At 49.3% G+C, this 25586-nt stretch overlaps 4 protein-coding genes across 4 annotated transcripts; 2 read left to right on the top strand and 2 right to left on the bottom strand.

Annotated features, from left to right (window-relative positions):
• The first annotated feature begins 2627 nt into the window (after positions 1–2627).
• Positions 2628–5170, top strand: LOC112886922 (pyruvate decarboxylase 1). The gene is made up of 5 exons (XM_025952946.1): positions 2628–3265; positions 3366–3529; positions 3615–4265; positions 4367–4484; positions 4598–5170. Exons 1-5 carry the CDS (start codon positions 2732–2734, stop codon positions 4955–4957), a joined length of 1827 nt encoding a protein of 608 aa, XP_025808731.1. The 5' UTR covers positions 2628–2731; the 3' UTR covers positions 4958–5170.
• A 2310-nt stretch (positions 5171–7480) lies between these two features.
• Positions 7481–9825, top strand: LOC112886813. The gene has a single exon (XM_025952810.1). It carries the CDS (start codon positions 7778–7780, stop codon positions 9434–9436), a length of 1659 nt encoding a protein of 552 aa, XP_025808595.1. The 5' UTR covers positions 7481–7777; the 3' UTR covers positions 9437–9825.
• A 2770-nt stretch (positions 9826–12595) lies between these two features.
• On the bottom strand, positions 12596–16739 carry LOC112887454 (sorting and assembly machinery component 50 homolog A-like). The gene is made up of 4 exons (XM_025953629.1): positions 16163–16739; positions 13765–14247; positions 13097–13609; positions 12596–12975 (listed from the first exon to the last, which is right to left on the bottom strand). The coding sequence occupies exons 1-4, from the start codon at positions 16676–16678 to the stop codon at positions 12892–12894; spliced, it is 1596 nt and encodes a 531-aa protein (XP_025809414.1). The 5' UTR covers positions 16679–16739; the 3' UTR covers positions 12596–12891.
• Positions 16740–19382: 2643 nt separating this feature from the next.
• On the bottom strand, positions 19383–23842 carry LOC112886444 (protein MALE DISCOVERER 2-like). The gene is made up of 8 exons (XM_025952347.1): positions 23352–23842; positions 23117–23252; positions 22300–22371; positions 21581–21724; positions 21028–21497; positions 20673–20863; positions 20455–20587; positions 19383–20264 (listed from the first exon to the last, which is right to left on the bottom strand). Exons 1-8 carry the CDS (start codon positions 23440–23442, stop codon positions 19699–19701), a joined length of 1803 nt encoding a protein of 600 aa, XP_025808132.1. The 5' UTR covers positions 23443–23842; the 3' UTR covers positions 19383–19698.
• Positions 23843–25586: the final 1744 nt, after the last annotated feature.

The following is a 25586-nucleotide window of genomic DNA, read 5'->3' as shown; positions in this document are numbered from 1 at the left end:
AATTAGTTCTATTTAAGCAATTAATTTTATAATTAACCTATATCTAATATTTCTAATTGGTATCCAAACATCCGATGTGACGGGACTAAAAATTAGTCCAGAAAATCCAAACTACCCCTAAGTTCATGCTACAAATGGAGCATGTAGCTGGTCAAGGGTGAGTGTCAGATCTGGGACCACAGAACTACTTACGTGGCGTAGACAATTTTAAATAAGGGATGTGATATGTCTCATACCTTATATATGTTGTACTCGATACGAGTAGGATTAGTTGGCACAGAAGGAAACTACTCGAGCAGTATACGGGTAGGACTCTGTCGGTACATACGAACAGGGGTACCTCCTGCGATGGTGTCCGGCTCCGGCGTGTGCGCCAAGCGTATCATGGTGGACACGCGCCACCACATGCTCGGCCGCCTTTCCTCGATCATCGCCAAGGAGCTGCTCAACAACCAAAAGGTCGTAGTGGTCCGCTCCGAGCAGATCTGCGTTTCCGGCGGCCTCGTCCGTCACTAAGTCATCCGACAGGGTGTCCAACCAGATGGGCGCAAGGTTATCCGTGACCTCGCCCTTGTCCTCTGGGTGACGGGGCGTACGGTCCGGGTCTGACAGCTGGGGACATAGTCTTCGGACCTTCCCCCCATGCTCATATAGGTCCGGCGCCTCCACGTGCCCACAAGGGCAAGGTGCTCGGGTCTAGCCTCCACAGGCCCGGACCCCCCAGGGGGTCCGCCACCGCCACGTGTGGGAGCCAGACCCCTATGGGCCTGTCCACCCGGACTGGCCTCGGGGGCCCGGACCTCCCCTTACTCCCGGGAAGGGGTCCGGTACCACCACGTGCCGTCAAGGAGGTGACCGCAGGGTCGGTCCTGCCACGTGCCCGTTGCAGAAGGCCCTCCGCGGGATGCCAGCCCAACTACCGCATTAAATATGGGTAGGTGGGCTGCGCGCGCGCCCAAGACAGGGCATGGCCTGCCCATCGACACACTGGGCAGGTATGCTGACACCACGGTAAGCCCGTCTGTTTCCAAGGCGGCGCGTCACTGTGCACTGCGCACGGGCAGGCGGCGTACAGTCAACTCACTGCGCCGCGCGTGAGGGTAAGGAGAAATGATGGTCTGCTGCAGGAGAGCTGAGGCGTGCGCTGCCACAGTGCGCGCGGAGGCGACGGCATAGCGGGTCAGCGCAACTCCTTCGCCTGTCAGAGGGTCCTGACCCAACAGTGACAGCACGTCCTCTACTGTGCGTAGAGTTGACAGCAGGCACTGTGCCGGTAAGGCAGCACATGACTATATCCTGGCTGTAGATACGCACATCAACTTCCCTATCGAGAGGACTACAGAAAAGAGTTGGAGAAGAAGATCACATATCTCTCATATTACAGGCTCCAGTCGCCGGGGCCCACCTGTCGGGGTCTCGCTCAGTGTATGCACCTCCCTTAGTCTATAAAAGGGAGAGTGCGCTCGTTAAAACACAAGCCAACAGGTCCAAAAGGTTCACAAGGCCCAAGTTTTCTCAAGCAATACAACACACAAGTGGATGTAGGGTATTACGCTCCGGCGGCCCGAATCACTCTAAATCCTCGTGTCTTTCCCGTGTTCATCCGCCCTTTGATCAAGCGTTCCTAGGTCTCCCTCAAACTCTTCCTAAACCAGGATTAGGCGGGTGCATTCCGCCACCCGGCTGGAGATTTCCTCCGACAGACTCCTAGGCTAATATCGGGCTAGGATTAACTTTTACTGTGTCCTTCCTCCCCCAGAATATATAAAGACGGGCAGGGACCTCCTCCAAAAGACATCACATCGATAACCAATCTAAGGCAATACAAACCACCACATATAACGTACGGTATTACGCAACTCGCGGTCCGAATCTATCTAAACCTTACGTTGCTTGCACCTTCGAGTTTCTGATATCGATGACGTCATACCTATAATCTATCATTTCGGGGTATCCTTCGATGGGCTTAAAAACAATCAGGTAGAAAATTTGTCGTAACGGGCTGCCACATGTAACAACCATGCAGCGACTAGTGTGAATGTTTTATTTTCCATTATTTAGGGGAAAAAATCTATGACATTTGCCTACCGAGTTGGAATGGGCGTCTGTTTCTTGTGAGAAAGGATTGATGATGGTTGATCCCTCCTTTCTTGCAACTAGAAACAGTTGCACTAGTGACTTGCTAATAATGCAATGCTCAAATCACCTTCAATATTGTATTCTTCTGTTTGTTACCCAACCTATTTCTGTTCGCATGCACCATCCATGTTTTATTTTGAAAAAGTTCAGATAAATTAGCCACAAAACTTCTGAGAATGCCCCAGCGTTTGGTGATCCCGGAGACGAATGCGTGTTTACTGGAGGGCACCAGACCACCAGCTCAGCTAACTCGACGCGCCGGAAGCTACATGAAACCCAAGGTTTGGCGGTCTGGTTATCCCGGCCCACAGCAAACAACGCCACAAAGCCAATTGCCATCCACCTGCCTGCATTGCCGCCATTCCCTCACTGGCCCGCCTTGACGCCTTGCCGCCGCAGCCTCCAGCGAGCAGGACCCTTCTTCCTCCCGCGCTATATAAACCCCACGAATGCTCACTACTCGCCACCCATCGCCGCAAGCCTCGTACGATCAATCAGGAAAGCACACGAGTCCACAGCAAAGTCCAGTGCTCGAGTCACATCAGCTCCTCGCTTCCTCCAACCCTCTCTCTCTCCGTGTTCCTCACGTGCCATGGAGACCCTCCTGGTCGGGAACCCTGCCAACGGCGTGGCGAAGCCGATGTGCAACGGCGTCGGCGCGCTGCCCGTGGCCAACTCCCACGCCGTCATCGCCGCGCCGCCGCCGGCCGCGGTGGCCCCGGCGGGCGCCACGCTCGGCCGCCACCTGGCGCGCCGGCTCGTGCAGATCGGCGCATCCGACGTCTTCGCCGTCCCCGGGGACTTCAACCTCACCCTGCTCGACTACCTCATCGCCGAGCCGGGGCTCAACCTCGTCGGCTGCTGCAACGAGCTCAACGCCGGGTACGCGGCCGACGGCTACGCGCGCTCCAGGGGCGTCGGCGCCTGCGCCGTCACCTTCACCGTCGGGGGCCTCAGCGTGCTCAACGCCATCGCCGGCGCGTACAGCGAGAACCTCCCCGTCATCTGCATCGTCGGCGGGCCCAACTCCAACGACTACGGCACCAACCGCGTCCTGCACCACACCATCGGCCTCCCGGACTTCTCTCAGGAGCTCCGGTGCTTCCAGGCCATCACCTGCTACCAGGTGCGCGCGCGCCGGACGCTTCTCGTCTGCTCTGGGTTCATTTCGTCGAACACCTCTGTGACTCTGTTCGCCATCGTTAACGCCGCATCCATGTATGCAGGCCGTCGTGAACAACCTGGACGACGCGCACGAGCAGATCGACACGGCCATCGCCACGGCGCTAAGGGAGAGCAAGCCGGTGTACATCAGTGTCAGCTGCAACCTCGCCGGCCTCTCTCACCCGACGTTCAGCCGGGAGCCAGTGCCCCTGTTCATCTCACCGAGGTAGGGCATGTCGATTTATTTCAAGTAATTTCTACTAGCGCGCGTCAGATTTTGATTGCAATCGTGTCGTTTCCTGTTCCATCAGATTGAGCAACAAGGCGAACCTAGAGTACGCCGTCGAGGCGGCGGCGGAGTTCCTGAACAAGGCCGTGAAGCCGGTGATGGTGGGCGGCCCCAGGATCCGTGTGGCCAAGGCCAAGAAGGCGTTCGCCGCCATCGCGGACGCCAGCGGGTACCCGTTCGCGGTGATGCCCTCCGCCAAGGGCCTGGTGCCGGAGCACCACCCGCGGTTCATCGGCACCTACTGGGGCGCCGTGAGCACCTCCTTCTGCGCCGAGATCGTGGAGTCCGCGGACGCGTACCTCTTTGCGGGCCCCATCTTCAACGACTACAGCTCCGTGGGCTACTCGCTCCTGCTGAAGCGGGAGAAGGCCGTCATCGTGCAGCCCGACCGCGTGGTCGTCGGCAACGGCCCGGCGTTCGGGTGCATCCTCATGGACGAGTTCCTCCGCGCGCTGTCCCGGCGGCTCAGGTGCAACACGACGGCGTACGACAACTACCGCCGCATCTTCGTCCCCGACCGCCAGCCGCTCAACGGCAAGCCCGACGAGCCCCTCCGGGTGAACATCCTCTTCAAGCACATCAAGGACATGCTGTCCGGCGACACCGCCGTCGTGGCCGAGACCGGCGACTCGTGGTTCAACTGCCAGAAGCTCAGGCTCCCCGAGGGCTGCGGGTACGCTGCTCACTGTTGTACCATCTCAGAACCGTGCGCGTTCAGGCTCCCTTTCTTCAGTTCTTAATGTTCGGTAACGAAAGGCTGGTGACTCTGAACAGGTACGAGTTTCAGATGCAGTACGGGTCGATCGGGTGGTCGGTCGGCGCGACGCTCGGGTACGCCCAGGCGGCCAAGGACAAGCGCGTCATCGCGTGCATCGGCGACGGAAGCTTTCAGGTACGCATCCATCCATCGGAACTGTCCCAGGTGCTCTGTTTCTTTTTCAGTCATGGCGTGCCTGTGTGCTCACGCGCGGCCCTCGTTCGTCCCGGCGTGTGTCCGGCTGGCAGGTGACGGCGCAGGACGTGTCGACGATGCTGCGGTGCGGGCAGCGGAGCGTCATCTTCCTCATCAACAACGGCGGGTACACCATCGAGGTGGAGATCCACGACGGCCCGTACAACGTGATCAAGAACTGGGACTACACGGGCCTGGTCGACGCCATCCACAACTCCGACGGCAGCTGCTGGACCAAGAAGGTCCGGACGGAGGAGGAGCTCAAGGAGGCGATCGCGACGGCGACGGGCGCCAAGAAGGACTGCCTCTGCTTCATCGAGGTGATCGTGCACAAGGACGACACGAGCAAGGAGCTCCTCGAGTGGGGCTCCAGGGTGTCGGCCGCCAACAGCAGGCCGCCGAACCCGCAGTGATCCGCTCACCGACCTCTCCGGCCGTCCTGCAATGGCAGCCCTCAAGTGTCCGAGCTATTTTCCGAGCTACTTCCAGCCAGTTCATTTGTACGTCTGCTTCAAGCAGGCCTTTCTTTTTTAGTAGATGTTGCGTTTGTCCACGGCGATGGGACTGCCGACCTTATGATAATGCTCGCGATTCAGTTGCTTGGATTTGAATTCTAGTGTAAATTATTTGCAATCTGTGCTTGCTGCATATGAATGAAGCAATAACATGAACGGGAAAAGTTTCACCCTGACCTCCTGAGCGCAGTCGCTGGCAAAAATGAAACCGCTTCCCGCGGGGCACGGTTCCGGCCTGCTCGGTCGGCTGGGCCGTGGGCTGTGGCCGAAGCAGAAATTCAAAAGCGGGATTGTGGTATCGATGACGCAATTTATTTTAAAGTTTTCTTAATTATAGAGTAAGAGATATATCTCCGGTAGGTTGGAGTCGTTACGCTGTCTAGATCTCACGCTTGCAAAGTAGGAATTATATGTCCATAAACGATACTACTTAGTATGAGTATCATTAGCATTTTATCATGTTAGCGTTATTTTAGGAATCACATAAGATAGTTACTCGCATTTTTATGGCAAGTTGCGGATGATTGCCAATATCCACGACAGGATTCTGATTTTCTGAGTCAATCAATGGGCTGCAGACGTCGCCGAGGTTGCTACAAAGATTGCAGGGTATGTAACAACCCAATTAGGTGCATACGAATTGGCACGTTAGTCCATCGCACCAGCTCGTGTTATGTTAGTACATATATGATGCGGCAAATATATACCAAACAACCATATCTCTAGGATATATACCAAACAACCATATTTCTAGGATTTTCAATTTCCGATTACGGGTCAAAAGCCCTCGAATAGAAAGCACAAATGAGCTTCTTGATACTCCCTTAGAGCATCTCCAACCATGAGTCCTATATTTGGATCCTATAATTTGTATGAAGGACATATTTGATGTGTTTAGGGTCAAAAAAAACTTATACTCTAACAGCGGGGTCTCAAATCATGTCATTTACAACTAATTGAGGAAAGATTGGAGCGGAGGTATTGGGGGAAGAAGTCTCTGTCAGTTAGATTTCGTAGCAAAAGGGAGATAGGACCCAACCAATTGAGTCCTGTATTTAGGACCCGGGAGACTGAGTCCTAAATTGATTTGCCAATTTTTTATAAAATAGAATTTCTGTTGGAGACTATTTTTTTCTTAAACCCTATATTTCAAGATAGGATCCAATTTAGTACTTAAAACAGTCAAAGCGCGTCCGGGCCTATAGCATTAATTAACCACACGTTGTAGGCCAGATCCCCCCATCCCTCCACCTACTCATGGCTTTCTCTCTCCTCCCTCTCTGCACGTTTAGATCTCTCTACTTCTTCTCTCGGTCGGCATCCCATTACAGCTTGAATCGGATGGCGGCGGTAGGAGGGCGATGGCACAGTGTGCTGTGAGTTTGGCAGGTGGTACAGAGTGGTGGAGACCATGGGAGCGGCGGGAGGAGGGCGATGGCACGGATCCACCTCTCCATGAATGGCGGCACAAGCAAGCTTCGTCTACCACCTCTCCTTCCATTGAATGGCGGCACAAGCAAGCTTCGTCTACCGGAGGTGGTAGCACGGTGGAGGAGGAAATTGCGCTAGAGGGATCCTTTGGTACCCTACGGATTCTATTGGCAAAGCAACGGCACCACCTAGGCATGTTCTTTTTACCATTTTTTTTATATTCTTTTACTAAATTTGTGTGTTCTATAACTCTTCTATTTCACCGTTATTGTTGGAATTTTGTTCACAAATTTGCTTCTTCAATTTTTGTTCTCGAATGTTAACCATTTTTGTTTTTTATTCTATTTATATAATAATTTTCAACATTTATTGTGTGGATCTTATGTTCCAATTTTTTGTATCAAGATTCTTGTTTTTGAAATTTTTTTATTCAAATTTTTATATATATATATATGTTACATACAATTTTCATATATGTGTTTATATGGATTTATAGAATGTATTTTGTGTCTATATAAACTTACTCTATAACTATTTTATATCTGTAAACTGATAAATAAATCTTGAACACAAATTTTGTTTATATTAGCTTTGACATAGCAAATTAAACACACACAAACTGATTGGGGGACCATTGGTGGCCACATGACCATGCCATAGGAAGTGGCGAAAATGAAAATGACCAGGCCCATCTAGTTCTATATGTGGGCCATTTTGGGGGGTAGAACACAAACTACTGGGCCAGATCCAATGAAGCCCATAGAGACTCTTACCGAGCGTATACGGTGACCTGACCTCTCTCTGTTCCCTTTCCGTAAGCGGGCCGCATGACAGGCGGCCGGTGACTCGTCGGACCCGCCTCTTTTCCATCACCACCGGTGGGGGCGGGTGCTTGCTGACGTGGCGCTCTGTTCCCGCAACAACAAAACCTCGCGCACGGACCGCGTGCTTCCCATTCCCCTTCCTCCCTTTCTCCCCCCCCCACCCCCCCACCCCCCGCACCATTCCCAATTCCCCACCCCTCCTCCCCGCCGCCGCCGCCCCACCGCAGCCACCAACTCCACCGAATCCGTAGCCATAGTCACCGGCCGCGACTGCCGCGGCGACCGGTGCCCCCTATGCGCCCAGTTCCCGCGGCTCCCCGTGGGCCTGCTCACGCGTGCCCCGCCCCTGGGCGTGCGATGGTGGCGTGGAGATAGGAAGGCGAGCGCTTTGGGAATTGTGAACTCGCCGGCGGGGGGAAGAGGCGCGGGAGCGCGTGGCTAAGGTGGGCTCCTCGCCCGCCGGATGGCCGCCGATGACGCGGCGCGGAGCAGCAGACGGATGGATCTGAACCTCTACCTCGGCCTCCCCCGCGCGTCGCGCGCCCGCCGCCCCGATCTCGGCTCCGACCTCGCGCTCGGCACCCCGATGCTGTCGTCGTCGTCACCCTCCTCCTCGGCCGCCTCCGCGGACGCGCCGCCGCCGGAGGGCGAACCGTTCCACCCGCCCTACTCGCCGTCCCGCGCCGACCTGGTGCGCCCGCCGACCCCGGCGCACGAGCCCTACGACCCGTTCGCGCCCGAGGCTCTCCCGCCCTACATGCCTCCGCCGCCCCTGCCGGCTCCAGGGGCTTTACCTGTACTCGCCGATGAGCTTGAGTTTGGTTTCTCCGACGCGCACCTGGGTCTGGTCGAGCGGTTAGCAGACCGACCGTCGTCGTCGACGGCATCCTCTTCCTTCCGCCCGGATCGTGCCGAGCGCTACCGCCGCTTGATGTGCTTGACTGGGTCTCGCTACATCCGGCCAAGAAGATTCCGGTCAGACCTTCCACCTCTCAGCTCAGAGGCCCCTAGCATGGAGAATGATGCTGTACCACAACCACCAGAACCGGAAGAGCCTGTGCATGATACTGTGGAGGAGAACAAGGTGGTTGCTGATGGCGCTGTTGTGGGTGTCTCAGAGGACGAGGGAGCCGAGCATGGTAAGAGTGCCGCAATGTTCGAGTGTAATATCTGCTTTGAAATGGCTGCTGAGCCGGTGGTTACCTCCTGCGGCCATCTTTTCTGCTGGCCATGTTTATATCAGTGGTTGCATGTCCACTCTAGCCATAAGGAGTGCCCTGTCTGCAAAGGTGAGGTGACTGAAGGGAACATTACTCCTATCTATGGGAGAGGGAATTCAGGCTCAGATGTGGAGAAGAAGGTTGCAGAGGATGGAAATGCATCTGGCCCCAAGATTCCGCCGAGGCCGCATGGGAATCGGCTAGAGAGTTTCCGGCAGCAGTTCCACCATTTGCGACCCATATCTAGAAGGCTTGGTGAGGCACATGGTTTTTTGTCTACGTGGAGGCGCATTCTTGATCAGCATTTAATGAATAGCGTGAGTAGATTTGAAGGGCCTCCTGAAGCAACTGCCCAGGAAATTCCTCAGAATGCAAGCCGTTTTAGCCGAATGACTACTAGGTTGAGAGCAAGGAGGTTGCAAAGAGAAGCGGAAAACCCTACATCCATTACTTCATCTGCTCCAGGTAGTGGTGGGCAGCCTGGAAACCATACATCCGATCTGCCAAGGCGCACTTTAAGTCCATTTCCCTCAGAAGGGATGGATTTATTGCGACACTTTGACTTTGATCTTGATGACTCGGAAAGGTTTGTGACTGCTTTCAGTGAACTTAGGCGAATTGCAAGGCCAAGCCATTATGGGGCATCAACCTCATCAAACCCACCAAATCCTGAGCCTGCTGATGGAACTCATATTGTCACGGGACTGGCTGCAGATCAAGCTTCTAATTCAAGCACCATGGCTGTGATTCAGGAAGATGCGGCTTTTACTGAAAGCGCTGGAGAACCTAGTAATGCAGGGTCTTCAAGATCCCTGAGGAGGAGGAGAGCAAGTGATGCCTTAGGTTCTTTGGATGTAGATGGTGGGGACCTACATCAGAACAAGAGAAGACGCCTAAACTAAAGCTGAAGACAGCTGAATTGAAGTCTGAAGGTTGCAACAATCTTCTCATTTGCTTGACGTGTTGTTCTCAGTTGAGCCTTTTTTACCTCTCTGGTAGGTAACATCTGCTCGGTATGAAGTTCTTCCTCTTCTACTAGTTTACTAGGTAGAGCGGAGTTGATTGCCTTAGTTCCTTCGGACGAGTTGTGCGATCATTCAAGGCATGCATACTGAGGAAACCTGACGGTTGTCATCAGATGATTTTACCTTGATAGTAAATTGTATGTGCAGATCTGTATTTTCCTTGATAGTAAATTATATGTGCAAATCTGTACTCAATGAAATCAGTCTCTAGTTCAGAATAACACATGGACCCCCTAAAGCTTATTTGGGCGTTGAACTTGAGCTAATATTGGTCCAATGAATCATAGAGACTATTGCCAGGTTGTTGTTTGCAGCCGCTCCATGCCTACCCTTACCAGCCAAATGAAGTACACTGGTTGTAGAAGGATCTTCTTTCGTGTTTATCTTATCTTGGGATATGAAAGCTAAATTATGTTTCTTACTCCATGGAGCTATGATCAATGTCTGGTCTGTTGATTTACTTATTGGTCACTCTGTCGTCTGTTAAATTTTGTCTATGCACACCGTAGTGGCTTAGGGGTGTTTCAGACCATGCTGCTGCTGTGTCTAGTCTTCCATTGCTGTCATTGCTGTGTTTATCTATTTCAGAGGGTCGTTGCTGCACATTACCCACTATTTAGTTGAAACTTATGACTCGTTATGTGAGTTGCTATAGTTATGCACATATATTCATGGCTGATGGCCTGGAATTGCACATTCTATTTTACTGAATACTCCGAGAAATGTCTACGAGAAAAAGAAGTGTAGCGCAGAAGCTCGTTTGATAGGGGAGTTCTGATTCAAATTTGTTGGATTTATCTTAGATTTTAAATAAACCCACCTTTTGAATGTCTTTGGTGGTACAATGTCATTTATGCGCTCCCCTTTTCCCTGTTAACCTTTTCATACATATTCATTTCTTCTATTGGTCCTATTCTATTTTGCCCGATGCGGCGATGCCATTCCTTTTTTTTTTTCGTTTGGGTTTGTCAGAGTGTCCATTCTTTTTTTTTGGGGGTATGGGTTTGTCAGAGTGTCTATCAATCACTATTTTATCATGAATATGTGCATGAGCTTATGTTGGGCAATTGCAATCTGCTATTTTATGGTTTGATAGGGGAGTTCTGATTCAACTTTGAATCTATCTTAGATGTAAATAAATCCTGATAACTCCATACACCCTTTGAATGTCTTCGGTGGTACAATGACGGTTCCGTTATGTGCTCCCTTACCTTTTCCGTGTAACCCTCTTAATATATTTTCATTTTTCTACGGTCCTGTTCTATTTTACCCGATCCGATGCCATTCCAAGTTTTCGTTTGCGTTTGTCATCAGAGTGTCTATCATCTAAACCAATCGTAACTTTATCGTGAATCTGTGCATGATCTTTTGTTGGCCAATCAGAGTCTTCTACTCCAAATTCTTTTTCCTATGGGAGACTAGCAGTCTGAACAGTCCATAGGCCATATGATTATTGGTTGTGTTGTGATTATCGGGCGTTCAGGCCACATGATCATCCTGTTCCACCGCACAAATGCTGTTTCGCGCATAATCATATCATCACACTCGGTTCCGCAGCTGACATGACACGGGCTCACCGCTCACGTCGCGGCTCCCACCTCCCAGCCAGCCCCCACATGTCCAGTGTTCGCCCAGGCAGATCGTCCTCGACCTGTCACCGGCTCCTGCGCCGCTGCCGCGCCTTTGCCTCCGCTTCGGGTCCTCAGTCCTGCTGCACGCAGCACGCGCCCGCTGTGGATCGCTGCCGGCGGCGGCAACGCTGGCCGGAGAGCCTGCGGGCTTGCTGCGCCGAATGGTGGCACTGGCACGGCGGCGGCACGCGATTGCTCCGGCCGCTGTGGCGTGTCGTTTTCGCCTCTCTTTTTCGTGTGTGGTTTTCTCGTCGTTGTCGTTGTTCGTTTCCCACCCTCTAAATTTTAGACCCATCACATTAAGGAGAATCTTGCTATTTAGAAGTATTAAATAAAATCTGTTTATAAAACTTTTTGCACAGCTGGGTGCTAATTCGCGAGACAAATTTAATGAGCCTAATTAATCCATAATTTGCCACAGTGATGCTATAGTAATCGTCCACTAATCATGGACTACTATACCTCATTAGATTCTAGATTCGTCTCGCGAATTAGCACTGGGGTTCTGCAATTAGTTTTGTAATTAGATTTTATTTAATACTTCTAAATGACAAGATTCTCTTTGATGTGACCCCTCTAAACTTTAGACCCCAGGAAACGAACACACCCTGAGAATATGAGGTGGGATGAACGCTGCGACTGGGACATGGCTAGTTGTGATTACTTCTTGTGGGATGTGACGTGACGAGTGACGCGAAGCTGTGGTGTGCCGAAACTACGGCATGAACTCAAACCAGCCAGGCTTTGCGAAGAAATGGCGCCAAATAAACCGGAGTTATTTATCTTTTGTCAAACGTGCAAGTGCAACGCTACGCGCTAGATCCTCGACCCTCCGGTTCCTCTGCTCGTCTGCTTCTACTCGGCACGACGGCGCATCGGCGCCCAAATGCGCGGTTCAAGCTTGGGCGAGGTGGCAGCCTCGACGAGGACGGCACCAGGAAGCGCTTGGCCACCCGAATTTCGCCGTTGTCCGTTGACATAGAGGGGGCTCTGTTCTTCCTCCGCCTCCACAGAGAGAAAAAAAAGGAGGAAATTTTCTTTCTACATCCCTTTTTCCTCTCTTTGCTTCTTCATTCCTTCTCCTCCCCCACCTTCTCTTCAATGGAGTTCCTGGGCACTAGGGCGCTGGAGCCCCCAGCCCCTCCCCTAGAACTGCCCCCATATATTTATCTTCATGAGTCATGAGCAATGCCCCTATTGCATCAAACAGGTCGCACATGTAACTCATGTTCATCGTTCCTCCAGCATACAAGATATATGTATGCATGGACCGCGGCCATCAAGCTTCTGGTGCATTTCAACGATCTGTCTATCTGACCACTGTTGCCTGACATACACGAATCCACAAGCACACAATGTCTCCAAACGTTTTTTACCATTACAATGCGAGAGAATCACAAAAGTTAACTGGTGTAAACATTCTTGGCCCAAAATTTTATTCTATCCACCATTGCAGTATTTGAGTTGTGAAGGACAAATCCTTCATGTCAGAATAGGGAAGTAACTTCGCATACACCAAAAAGAATGAGCAAATCTAGCTCAGGCTCCTCATGCCAAACAACAAACGTCAAAAGAAAAGCCGACGATATGCGACTACGATTGTTTTGCAATCGCTTCAGTAAGATAAGAACAATGGACGAACACAAAGTCTACAGGGGAAAGAGAAGCTACTTTGGCTGCAAAACATTTCATGGCAGGTTTCTACATGGGTGACGAGAAGCTGAACTGGATTCCGGTCTTTCCACTGTCATGCTCAGCTTGCTTTAGAATGTAACAATAGTTCACCTGGATAAAGATGGAAAAATATGATGTTAGTCTCAAAGCAGTCAAGCAGATATCTATACTAATATGGAAACCAAAAGTTGAAAGTTGAAAAGGGGAAAGTAAAAAAAAAAAGGAAACATACCTCCACCCGGAAAAGTTTAGTAGGCAAAATAATGCCAACACCAGCAGAGCTCCTGAATGTGCGCTGAAATTCAGAAACTGAGAAATTCTTGTACTCACCCTCTGACAACTTCGCAAGGTTCCCAGCGGTGAGAAATGCATGACCGTGGATTCCAGCATCTCTGAATAACTTGAGAGGAAGATCAAAAGAAAGGTCAGCAAAGGCGGACACAGCCAGATCACCTCCCAAGTAATCCCTTCCTGGAGCGGCAGCAGAATCACTGTCTGATTCACTGGGGACAAGCCTCCGTGCTTCTGTGGGGCCAACTCCTCTTGTTCTAAAACCCAGCAGGGATGACAGCCCACTCAAGCTGCAAACTGGAGAAGAATGACCTCCAAGGAAAAACCTATCAGGCACAGGTGAAGATGAATTCATGAACCCTCGTCCAAGTGGTAAAATGACACCCGCTCCTACGCCAACATTTAGAGCAGCATTATAAAATCCCAAAGGCACAGCGCCACGGACATCAAACTCCTGAAGCAAAGCAAACAATAAAATGTCTGTAAGATAGTGATGGTGACAAATGAGATGATTTGATGATAGAATACACTCAATGCAATTACTGCAGACATAGACTGTGAGAGCCAAGCAAAAACATAAAGTTATGAAAAACAAGGACAAGGTATAACCTGCCGAAAAAATTTCAACCCCTTGTTATCCCATAGACCACCAACTTGAGAAGTTGACTGAAATGCGTATCCTTTTGTTGGCCTGAGAAGTGAATCCCTCTGATCGATCTTGTATGTGTACTTCAGTGCAGAAAGAAGGTTATGCCCTAACTGCCTCCTTATGGCCTTTGATGAAGTACGTGACGGATCAGTTAAGGCACGCCATGTAAGGTTGTAACACAAGTCATGGTTCATTGTTGAAAGCAAACCAAATGAAAGCCCAAGTAGACGCTCCTTGTATGATGAAAACTTCAGCCAATCTTGTGATGACAAAGATGCCCGGGCCATCAACGGTGTTGGTACTGATTTAAACCTTGGTAGGTAGACACCAACTCCAACCTCTGTAGTTTGGTCCCAACCATAGGAACCTGATGCATCCCAGATGTCACCATAGCCGAACAAATTCTTCAACTTAAGTGACCCTTCCAACGACCAAGATCTTGCCTACAACAGTAGCGAGTATTGGGTCATGCATCAATTGTGCAAACATCTTTAATTAGGTAGCAGGATTTGTTGGAATGCATTACACAGTTATCAAATGCGGTAATGCATTTTCTATGTTTTTCCTATTTTATTTCGCATTTCCTGCTCTTACGATGTTGACAATACAAGCTCAGTAGGCATTTTCACCCGTACAGTTACAGAAAAATATTGGAGAGGAAAAATAGTAAAAATACTTCCATTATACTAAGTTTTTGTGTTAGGGACAGGATAATAGTTAACAACCAGGAAAAGATAGTTCTCAAAAGAAAATAGTTAACGATATTCCAAAATACGAGGATAAATTGCTTATTCCTGACAAAAGAAATCCATCCCAATAGTCTATTTTCATTGAAGCCACTCAGCAGTTATATCTTTTCTATGGCTTCCGCGAAAATGTTTATAGACAAATTTCAATACACATTGAAGCATGACATGACATAAACTTAAATACAGCTGACTACATGGAGATTATTATCTTGGGAGAAAGAAGCATATGGCTCACAAGGAACCATATGGTTTCCAATCTAGTACATGCCAATATGGAAGACCAGGAAAGGATTTTCATGATAGAATTTTCCTTGGTTACCCAAAGAGCAATGCCAACAGTCTCATTAGACAATTTTGTGTAAACGCATTTCATCTTACTGCTCTTTACTTTTCCTTTCTTAGCACATATTTTTTATAAGCAGCAATATCCTGTCCTAGTGTTTTCCATAAAAACAAAATGGTGTATAGAGCATATTAAGGATGTGACAAAGGGGAAACGAATAAAACACATTTATATATTCAAATAAACTGATATCCAACACCAACAATTCTATGCTGTATTCTGACAGGTGAATTCACAGTTTGACTCGACAGACAAATTTCCATCTCGACCAGTCAATATCCTCTGTGCCAGTGTCTTCTGTAGTTCCTTATTTGGGCTAACATGTTGGGATTTGGATTGGGATTGGGATTGCTTTGACCTCCAACTCTAACAAGCATCAGTCTGAAAGCTTAAGTTCCCAACAAACAGGTAAACATGCTCTACATAATTCTATCAACTAACAACCATTCTTATAATAACTTAAGCTCAACTATTAACAGACAACTGCTGTTTGCTGTAGAACAATTTGGTGACTACCATAAGTATATCTGAGCACACATTGTGAAATAAGTATCAATAACTCATAACTCTACTTTTGTGTAGTACATTGTGTATAGAGCTGAGTCCAAAAACCGGATGAAAGTAAATTAAAAAGTGAACTTGGTACTGAAGAAAAGAAACTCCTCCAATGTTTCCATTATTCCCTGTTCAGTGTCTGATATTCACATAAGGTATATCCAGTGAATGAGTGAACGCAAGGAAAGAGAAAAAAAATGTTAACAGGACTTGGAGTATGTATACATTAAATAAATGTATGATGCAAACCCTAAGCATGCCAGTGTATTTATCGGCGAAGCAAATGAAGAAATGGGCCTCCAACCTCCATTATCAAGAGATTGGTCAAACTATTGGCCACACCTCTTACAAAATTTATGTAGTCAATGGCTTATTTATATACTCAAATAGGATTGCCTTTTGGCGGCTTGAGACTTCGGTCCTCTGATGAGAAAGAAATGACTGATCATAAGGAATGCTTGGAAGTCTGAACTTATTCATTACTGTGGTAAGGATGTGCTATACTGAGAACCCGTGTTCTTCAGGTTCATATAGTTACATAAAGACAGGATCTCAAAAACTTTCCTTAGAATGGACGACTAGGAATGTAGGTAGATCCCCATCGGACCTCACGGTCTCGGTAACCATTACCTCATACCTCAAGCCACACTCAAATTGGCCATCCAATGCCGATTTCTATACAATCGAGACAAGAAGAGAGAGCGAGCTTACCTCGGGCTTCGAGTAGACGCCGGCGCTACCACTGAGGGGATTGGCGGCCTCGACGACCTCGATGACGACGTTGGTGGTGCCAGGCAGCTCGGGCGGCCCCGCGTCGAGCGTGATCTTGACGGCGTCGAAGACGTCGAGCCTGTGCAGCCGCGAGGTGGCGACGCTGGCGGCGCGGAGCAGCTCCTGCACGGTGGGGGCGGCGCGGAGCAGGTCGGCGACCTCCGCCTCGATGAGCTCGTCCCTCGTTTTGGTGTTGCCCTTGATGACCACGTCGTGGACGCGAATGGCCACGGGGTCCGACGAAAGCCTCTTAAACACTGACTGCACCCGCTCCCGCTCCGCCGCCGCGGCCGCGGGCCCGTCCAGCTCCTCATCCTCATCCTCGTACTCCTCCTCTCCATCCTCTTCGTACTCCTCCTCCGCGAACTCAGGCTCGGTTTCGGCGGCGGGCACGTGGGGCTCGGCGTCCCTAGGCTTAGGGTTTTGGTCGGCGGCGGGATGGGCGGCGGCTGCCATGGTTGGGGTTTGGGGGAAGCTGGGGGAGAGCGGCGCTTCTTCGTGTTTAGCAAGACGTGCGCCCCCGAGGCGGATGAGCCGAATGAGCTGCCGTTAAAGGATGGGCCTTGGGCTTTAGCGGGCTGCATTTGCACCGAACGCACCGTTCGTGGGAGATCACGGCCCACTTAAAACAGAAAAATGAGAACATTTTTTTATTTTCTCGTTTCCCTTGCCACATTTCCGTGCCCAAATTCTAGTTTACATAGAAGCACCAGCATATAAATACAAACAAAAAAACTCTCAAATAAACCACACTGTCAGTGTCAGATCATGTTAGTAGTAGTCAGTACTTTGTTCTGAGAATTTGCACGTACATGATGTATTACAAACTCAAGTCAATCCCATCAAGTCAGCACCGTAAAAATACCGGTAAACTCTAAATCACCCTCGGTAGAACGGTGTCCACGAAAAAAAAAAGTTTCCGGCACTGTAGTAGCACAAGCAGCAGCATTTAACGCTCCTCCCCGCGTAAATCATCACCTAAAATTTGCTGCCGCGCGATTCATACCTGTACCGCCAATGTCCTGTGCTGGATGCCTGGATCTGTTCGTCTAAACACCTGGAGTAACTGCGGTTCTGCATCCACACCATCGATCTTCAGCAAGCGCAACTCTCAGCTCAATATCTTATATTTTGACCACAATTTCTATTCTAATATAGCTGTAAAATACAATAAATTTATGATATTAGTGGAGAATTTTTCAAGATAATATATGAATATGATTTTTTCGGTAATACTATTCTACACCTGATAGTCAAATTACTGCTCAGTAATCGCGCGCAGCAGTTATTACTGAAAATTTATTCCATAACTAGTTGAGTGTAGCTTCCCTTAAGGTGTAGAATAGCACGTGATTTTTTTTCTAAACCACGTATTTTGAAAACTATTGACAATGGAAGTTTCAAAATTTTGAATGGGATCTGCTCAACAAGCCACGGAGCCAGGAGGCGGCGGAGGTCAGGAGGTACACACTAGCAAATCAGCTACGCGCGCCAGCTCCCTTTCGGCAACCTCCATTGAGGCCTATAAACGCCTTCACGAGAAGTAGGGAGCTCAATCCATGGAGGCCCAACCAACCAACGCCCAACCACCGTCGTCTCTAGCCTTTGCGGTTCGCTCCAGCAGTGCCCGCGCCCGCGCGCACATCGATCTCCAACCACCAGACCACGCAGAGCCTGCCTTTTATACGCCTCTCGCTTTGGTGGCGCGTGCAATGCTGCCGTAGTAGTTGCTGTCGCTGTTGCTGACGGGGAGCCGCCGGCGCCATGGACGTCGCGGTGACGGGGGGCTCCGACCACCGGAGGCGGCGGAAGGGCAGCAGCGGGCACGTCATCGCGCATCTTCTCGAGTCGCCGCTCCCGACGCCGCGCCGCTCGTGCTGCGGGCGGGCCGCCGCCGCCGACGCGCCGCCCACCGCGCGCCGCGGCCGCGGCGACGCGTCCCCGCGGCGCGGGCACGTGCCGTTCAAGTGGGAGAGCTCGCCGGGCGTGCCCAAGGGCGCGGCGAGTGCGGGCGGAGGCAAGGAGCGGGAGGAGCCGCCACTGCCGAAACCGCCGCCAGGGCGGTGCGGCGGCCCGTGCCGCGCGCGGGCCTACCACCACAGCAACAGCACCGACTCGAGCAGCGACCGTGACGACGACACCTTCTCCGACGCGCTGGACAGGATCTCGTCCTCCGACCGCCTCGCCGCGCTCTCCGCGCGGCTGAGCGCCATCGACGGCGTCTTTGGGTCGCGCCGGTCGCCGAGCTTCATCATGGACCGCTTCCTCCCGGCCGCCAACGCCATCGCCACCACGTCCGCGGACAGGCACCCGAGGCGGTCGCCCCCGCGCCGCTCCAAGTCCAAGCACGCCAAGGACGCCGCCGAGGCCGCGGCCAGAGCCAGGCACGTCGCCCACATACGGCGCCGCGCTCTCGCCCGCGAGCATTCTAAACACTCCCCGCCGCGCCAGTGCATGGACGCGGCGGCGGCACGGGCGCCGCTCCCGCCGCGCGTCAACGAGGACGCGGAAGGAGACCACCAGATGACCCCGAGGGCGTGCGGGCTCATGTTCTTCGTCCCCTGGAGCGCCAAGCCGGTGCTCCTCGGTTTCCAGAGGAGCCCGGCGCGTTCCCGGACGCCGCGCTCCGACGTCGCCTCTGTCACCGCGTCCTCTCCTCCTCGCCGGAGCATCACGCTCGGCGATGTCCTGGAGAAGGAGCGCAAACTGCGCGACGAGAGGAGCGACAGTGGCAAGGAGTGGTCGAATCCTGGGTGGGGCATGGCGCTTCTGGGCACGAGCAAGAGGTACTGCGCCGACGCAAGGAAGGCTCTGAGCAGGCTGACTCGCTCTGGAACGGACGACGGCGACAGCCCAAGGATCCGCAGGGACCGGAAGAGCAGCAAGCCAGCCGCCTCTATGCTGCGCTCGACGTCGGTCAAGATGCCGCCGCTGTCGCCACCGTCCGAGTCGTGGCTCACCAACGCGCGTAGAAGCAATGCGGGGAGTAACAAAAGCTGAGAACCAAACTGCACATATATAGGGTGCTTGCGTTCATGTTTTTACATGTTCCGTGCCTTCAATAATCGAAAAGTGATAAACACTTTGCACGCCACATAAATCGATTCCATAACTGTTGAAACAAATCCTTTTCAGTTGGAATGCTGAGAACACATTCACGTGTTCACTTTACTCATATTTGATTGATACCAGAAATGGCGTATCCTTGTACTTTACACGCTCTCTGAATTTTATTTGCTTTTCATAGAGCAAAGAATGAAAGAATGCTTGGTAATAAAAACAAAAAAAGAATGAAAGAATGGCGTAACCAGGCATATCTGTACGCTATACTGTACAATCTTCTACATTTCTCCTAGCAAACGGGCAGTGATAAACTGAATGCCCTGCCTAAAAGCACTAAACTATACAATCTTCTACATTTCTCCTAGCAAACGGTCAGAATTGCAGAGTTGCTGCCAGTCAGCACAATTGACTCTCTATGCCGTAATGATTTCAAGTTCAGCCCACCACAGAGCACTTTTCCTCGGAATCGCCTGATCTTGAGTGATCCCGGTGATTTCTTGCATCCTCTTGGTAAGCTCTGCCATTGTCAGCCTCTGCCTTCGGTCCTCGCTTATGCATAAACGAATCAGCTCTGAGAATGCTCTAACATGCTCCTCTGGGACTGAATTTAGCGTTGGGTCGACCATACCCATCACGGGGCTAGCACCATTAAGATATCTGCGTGCCCATAGAGCAAGGAGGCCGTCGTCGTCAGAATATGGACGCCTTCCAGAGATTGTCTCAAGCAGTAGCAGAGCGAACTTATACACTGTGCAGTACTCATCAGGAGCATCATTTTCATCTTCATCTTCTTTCTTGTCAACGCCAAAGCTGATGTCTGAAACCTTGGTGGCATCATCTTCAGTCAAGTATATGCATGAACTGTTTAGATTCCTTAGGGTTACAGGAGCATTCTGCTGGTGCCTGTATCCCAGACAGTATACTACTCCCATAGCTATCCGTAGGCGTGACTGCCAATCCAAGTGCTCGGCTTCTTTAACTGCAAATAACAATGTTTTGATGGTGGTTAGCAAAAATACTAATATGAATACCATCAACAACTGCTAATATCATGAGCCCTGGGTGTGAACACTATTAATCACAGATAAGAATATTTTTGCAGCCTCACAGCACCCCACAACATACCCCTTAAAACATAAAGGTAGCTCACAAGTCACAATTAAACTCACCATGCAAGCGCTCGAACAGTGATCCATTTGAAACATACTCGAACACCATCATCCGGGTAAATGGTTTTTCATCTTCACAGTAACCCACAAGGTTCATAAGATTCTTATGGTTTACCTTTGATAAGGCTTCAACCTAGAATTGCAAAGCATAACCATGCTTAAAACCCAAATCTTAACAGTTTGGAAAAGGAATGGGACAGAAACAACCAACTATATACCTTATCCATGTAATGTGTTTCAGCTATAGTGGACCAACCTCCTGCATAAGCCACTGTTGTAGACACCACAGCTATTTCCGCTCCACATGGGAGAGTTCCTTTATACAGTGTAAATCCAGGAAGTGTGCCAATTATGTTGCTAAAACCTTCACAGGCTGCTTCAAGTTCAGAGCGTCTGAATAAAGTTATCCCTGCATAAACAGGGGTTAGAACTTGACACTAGGTTCCGTTTGTGTAATGAAGTAAGCAATGCAGTGTTCACCCTGAGCATATGCAAACTACAGAAATGCAAAGCAGTACAGCAAAGTGAGCATTGAACAAAAATGCATGTAAAAACATTAGCACATCAACCAACCTTCCATGGCAGTGGTCTGTAATTGCGTGCTTGTAGTGGGCGCAAACAAGGGTACAACAGTGCTAGTCTTCCTACGGCAGTAGTAAAAGAAGCATACTGCTGACAAGGCTACCACCAAAAAACCAACTGCTGCTCCAACCGATGCATATATTATTGGAGAATGGTTGTTCTTGTTCTCTTGGCTTGGGGTATGCTCTATGGGGGGTGATGCAGGAGAGGGTGAAATGGGTTCAGCAGGAGATGGTGCCAGTGGATAATCTAGCAGTGGAGACAATCTTCCTCGATGCTCCGGAATATGGATAGTTTCAGAATCTTTTTGTTTGCTCACTAACAGCCTGCGGATTCTGATTGTGGCAAACCTTGCGGTAGGTACCCTATTTAACCAATTTATGTCTTGATTTTCAGATATCCTAGCAAGCTTATGTAATCCAACTGGTAAACCCCCAGAAAATCTGTTGCCTTCAAGAAATCTGCACCTCAAAAATAATGAAATCAAAGTCAGGTAGTGAAGTTAATCCGAGAGAAACACTTGTTGCATGAAGTTCTCACTCACAGAAATTCTAGGGATACAATGTTTTGCAACTCTGATGGAATTGGTCCTCTGAAATTATTATATCCCAGATCCAACATCTTTATATCCTGTAGATCTCCTATTTCTATAGGTATGATTCCATAGAACGAGTTGTTGCGCAGAATGCTGTATGGAAAAACAAAACAAAATCAGTATACCAAGCAGTTGGAAAAAAAACTTCCATAAAGGAAAATTCAAAACTGCAGATCCAAATCTGTAGAGATAAGATGTTTTTGGTTCAACAGGCATACACTTCATCAGATGGATTTCTAATGACAGGAAGAAGTTCTTTCAAGTTTGAAACTTCTAAATCAGATGCTACAGTAACCAAGGCTTTTTGTTAAAAAAAAAGTCCATCCAAGAAAGGTTTCGTAACTGAATTTTTGTATCACAACGCCTTTTCTTTCTTTCTTTTTTCTAATCCATTTTAAAGTATTCATTTGTTTAAGTTTTAAGCTCTTTTAAGTTAATTACAGTAAACACATCAAAGAAGAAACATCCGTGCAGTATCTAACTAGATACTCAGAAAGAAAAACCAAAATACTAGATGACATTCTGAATTGACAGCTGAAAAGGTCTATGCTCCTGAGCCCATCAAAATTCAGAATTAAGAAATCATGCTGATTAAAAGTTTGATTCAATGTGTAAAATGTGTATCAACAAAGCAAAGTACGTATGAAGGAAGTACAGAATGTGCTCACAGTGATTTCATATGCATAAGCTTTCCCATCTCTGGAGGTAAAACACCCTTTAGACCAAGATTTGCTAAGTTCCTGCATAATGCCATACTCAAATTTAGGGGACCACATCAAAATGGACATGATCGATTAGAAACAGCCACAGAGTAATCTCTAATGAACAAAATCGGCCCCGTCGATTCTCAAATCACATGCTTCCGCATCAATTCTCTAAATTGAAACATAAAACAAACATTGCTAGAGAACACAAATGCATAGAATTATGTACAATCCATAATAGGTGCGCAGCTGAATCACACATAATGTTAGAGGAGAACGACCAAGCACGCGGCACCCAAAACAATACCTAATCAGTAAAAATAACAGGTAAGCTTAAAATGGTGCAGATACAATACTATACTCCCTGCAAGCCAGAGGATGATCATCAAAACTTCACCACAGAAAGCTCGACGTCTGAATTTATGAAGGATCCTCCTTATCAGAATGACCAATAAGTTGCCCATCCAAAAACAGATCGGCACTATTGACAGTTTTCATTATTCCCTCTATGCAAAGATAACCTAATCTAATACTTCTAATGGACATTAATACAGGAAAAAAGAAGACGTTAAAGATCTTGCATTCAACCTAAACAAGTGAGATGAAGTTTACCCTTGTCACACCACTTGGACTAGTTCTAATTTATGTAATGGACTAACACCTACAACCGACTAAGCTATAATTCCTAACATCAGGTTAATTTAGATAGTTCACTAATATCATGCACAAATATTTTTTTTCTGTATACTTGTCTTTTGCTGTGCAAAAGAGGACAACTTACAAGGTCATGACTCGTCCATCATCGGAGCACTCCACACCGAACCAAGAACAAGGGCTCACACTCCCTTCATCCCAACTCTTGAGAGCACCATACGGGTCCGCATCGACCGCCTCCTTAAATTTCAACAGAGGAGCACCTGCAATTCAGCAAAGAACCCCCAAAGGAGAGTTAAATCAAAGGCTGGGCAAGACAAAAGACCCACCCAAGCAAGCGATCCAAACCAAAAACCTAGTACCTTCATGATTGAGAGATGCGCACAGCTGAAACCCCATCAAAAACGAGAACAAGAAACACGCCGCCGGGACTCTCCTCCGAAAAGTCCCCATGCCTGAGAGCAACTTCGCAAGAACACAACCCTAAAGAAGCACCAAAAACCCGCTGGTTTTCCTCGACGAACGAGTTGGTCCTCCAAGAATCGGCGCCGAAGATCCTATCTTCCCTCCACCCTTGAGATGGGTTCAACAAGAACAAGCCGCGTGGTCTGGGTCGGCGGCCCGAAGGGGAGAAGCGGATTAAGGAAGAAGCCAGTAGGACAGACTAAAAAATTTCAGAATAGCCGCCAAGAACGAGTCTAAGCGGGCAGGTGCCCAATCCGCTCCCCCGAGGAGGAGGACCCTATCTTGATGGATCGGAATTCGAAGACAAGAATGCTGCCGGTGCTTTTCTTTATTGGAAAATTGCGACCAGTACTCGCAGGGGAAGTGTGAAATGCAGGTGGAATGGAAAGTGGAAGGGGACGCGGAGTCCGACGTCACGTGGTCGAGTGGAAGCGCACGCGAAAGTGAGCGGAAACGTTCAAGTCGATTGCGGGGAAGAGGCGGCTTCGCTCAGTTGATCAGTTCCTTTCGCTCTTAATGAATCGAAGCCATATGCAATATGAAATTATAGCGATTCTGCTGTTGGCCGAGTCCAGAATGTAATTCACGTCGACAATAGAATAGCCAGTTCTTCTAAACTCCAATTGTAGAGCTACGACTTAGGCCATGCTATTTTTGACCGGCTACGGCATAATTTTTCAGCACATCCGACCACGGCACGGTACGAAAAATTTTGGAATGTCGAACACAACAATCATACCGTACCTAGGATCTGTTCGGCCGTATGGCACGGTCCGCATTTTGGATCGTGTTTGAGTAGCACAGCACGAAAATGGCTCGTCGACCTGTGTGTAGCTGGTTATTTAAATATCAATCAATTTATACTACTTTCTAATTAACGATCGTTATTTTCAATAAAGTCATTCAAGAAAAGATAATTTTTTATTTTTTATGCATAGAAATATCTTCGTATAGCGATAAGTACAGTATCCACAGAATGATAACTGCAAAATATACCGAGGGCTGTGCTTAGGCTGGCACTGCATAAAGACGTGGCGGCATACCATGCACCATGCTTAGGTTTGGTAAAAATATTATCATACTATGTAAAAATATTGCCGTACCGTTGCAGCACAACATAACGTGATTCATGTACTTAAAAGTTAGATCCAGCATGGCGCAGGACACGGAGGGCCCAGCCCCAATCCCACCTCTATCCAACTGGGACTTTGATCGATGGTTTGCTGCCTTGTTTGGAATACCGAGAGATGTTGCACGCGGGAAGAGACGTGTCTCGTGGGAAATGTGTGTGGATGATTCTGCAGGTAGTTTTAGCTTCTTCTTTTTTCCTGAACAAGAGGTCTTCCCAAAAAAAGTTAGGTGTTCTTCAAAGTTATTATCTTGTTCAAACCACAACATGAGTCACAGCACAGATAAGTAATTTTCTTCAATACTGCCAAAGTAATTAAACTTTTAGCATCAACTCCTCTTTACATATTCTTTTTTTAATAAGAAAACGAAGAGGCCTGAGTTCCTGTTTTAAGTGGCCAACACCAAGACGCCCACCACTAACTTAACGCGTGAAGAACTGGCAGTATCCGGTGCCTTAAAACTGCCAAAGGACGAAATGCTAACTTATCTCCAGGGCTTCCAACTGATTGGAAGAAGATTGTTTTTATATAGATAATAGAAATTATAAGAGTGTGAGCAATCCGTGTAGATGCAACCACCAAACATTTGGGCCGCCAGGAATCGCAAAGCGATACGCCAACGCCAACGCAAATTCCTGACCCGGCGCTGACTCTGTTGCCGTGCCGAAGCCGGGCCGGTGCCTGTCCTGGCAGGGCCCGCGGTTGCCGAGACCCGGCGGGATCCACGGACAGACGCGGCGGCTCTGCTGCATGCACGGCCTCCTCGACGTCCTGGGCGGCGGGACCGGTGGACCCTAGCCCGCCTCGCCGCGTCCCGCCGGCCACGGCGTCTCTGCAAGGCGTGGCGCGTCAACGTCCTTCCGTTTGCTGCGTCAACATCAGTGACTACTGAGCCCTGACTACGTGCATAAAGAGATGGAGACCGTATCCAGTCTCCTCTCCTCAGCGTGGAAGTGGTAGAGATGAGATGGGGATGGGCGGATGGCAAGGAAAGCCATGGCT

The sequence above is a fragment of the Panicum hallii genome, chromosome 3, assembly GCF_002211085.1.
Source record: "Panicum hallii strain FIL2 chromosome 3, PHallii_v3.1, whole genome shotgun sequence".
In the NCBI taxonomy this organism is placed as follows: domain Eukaryota; kingdom Viridiplantae; phylum Streptophyta; class Magnoliopsida; order Poales; family Poaceae; genus Panicum; species Panicum hallii.
This window is presented reverse-complemented; position numbering and strand designations above follow the sequence as displayed.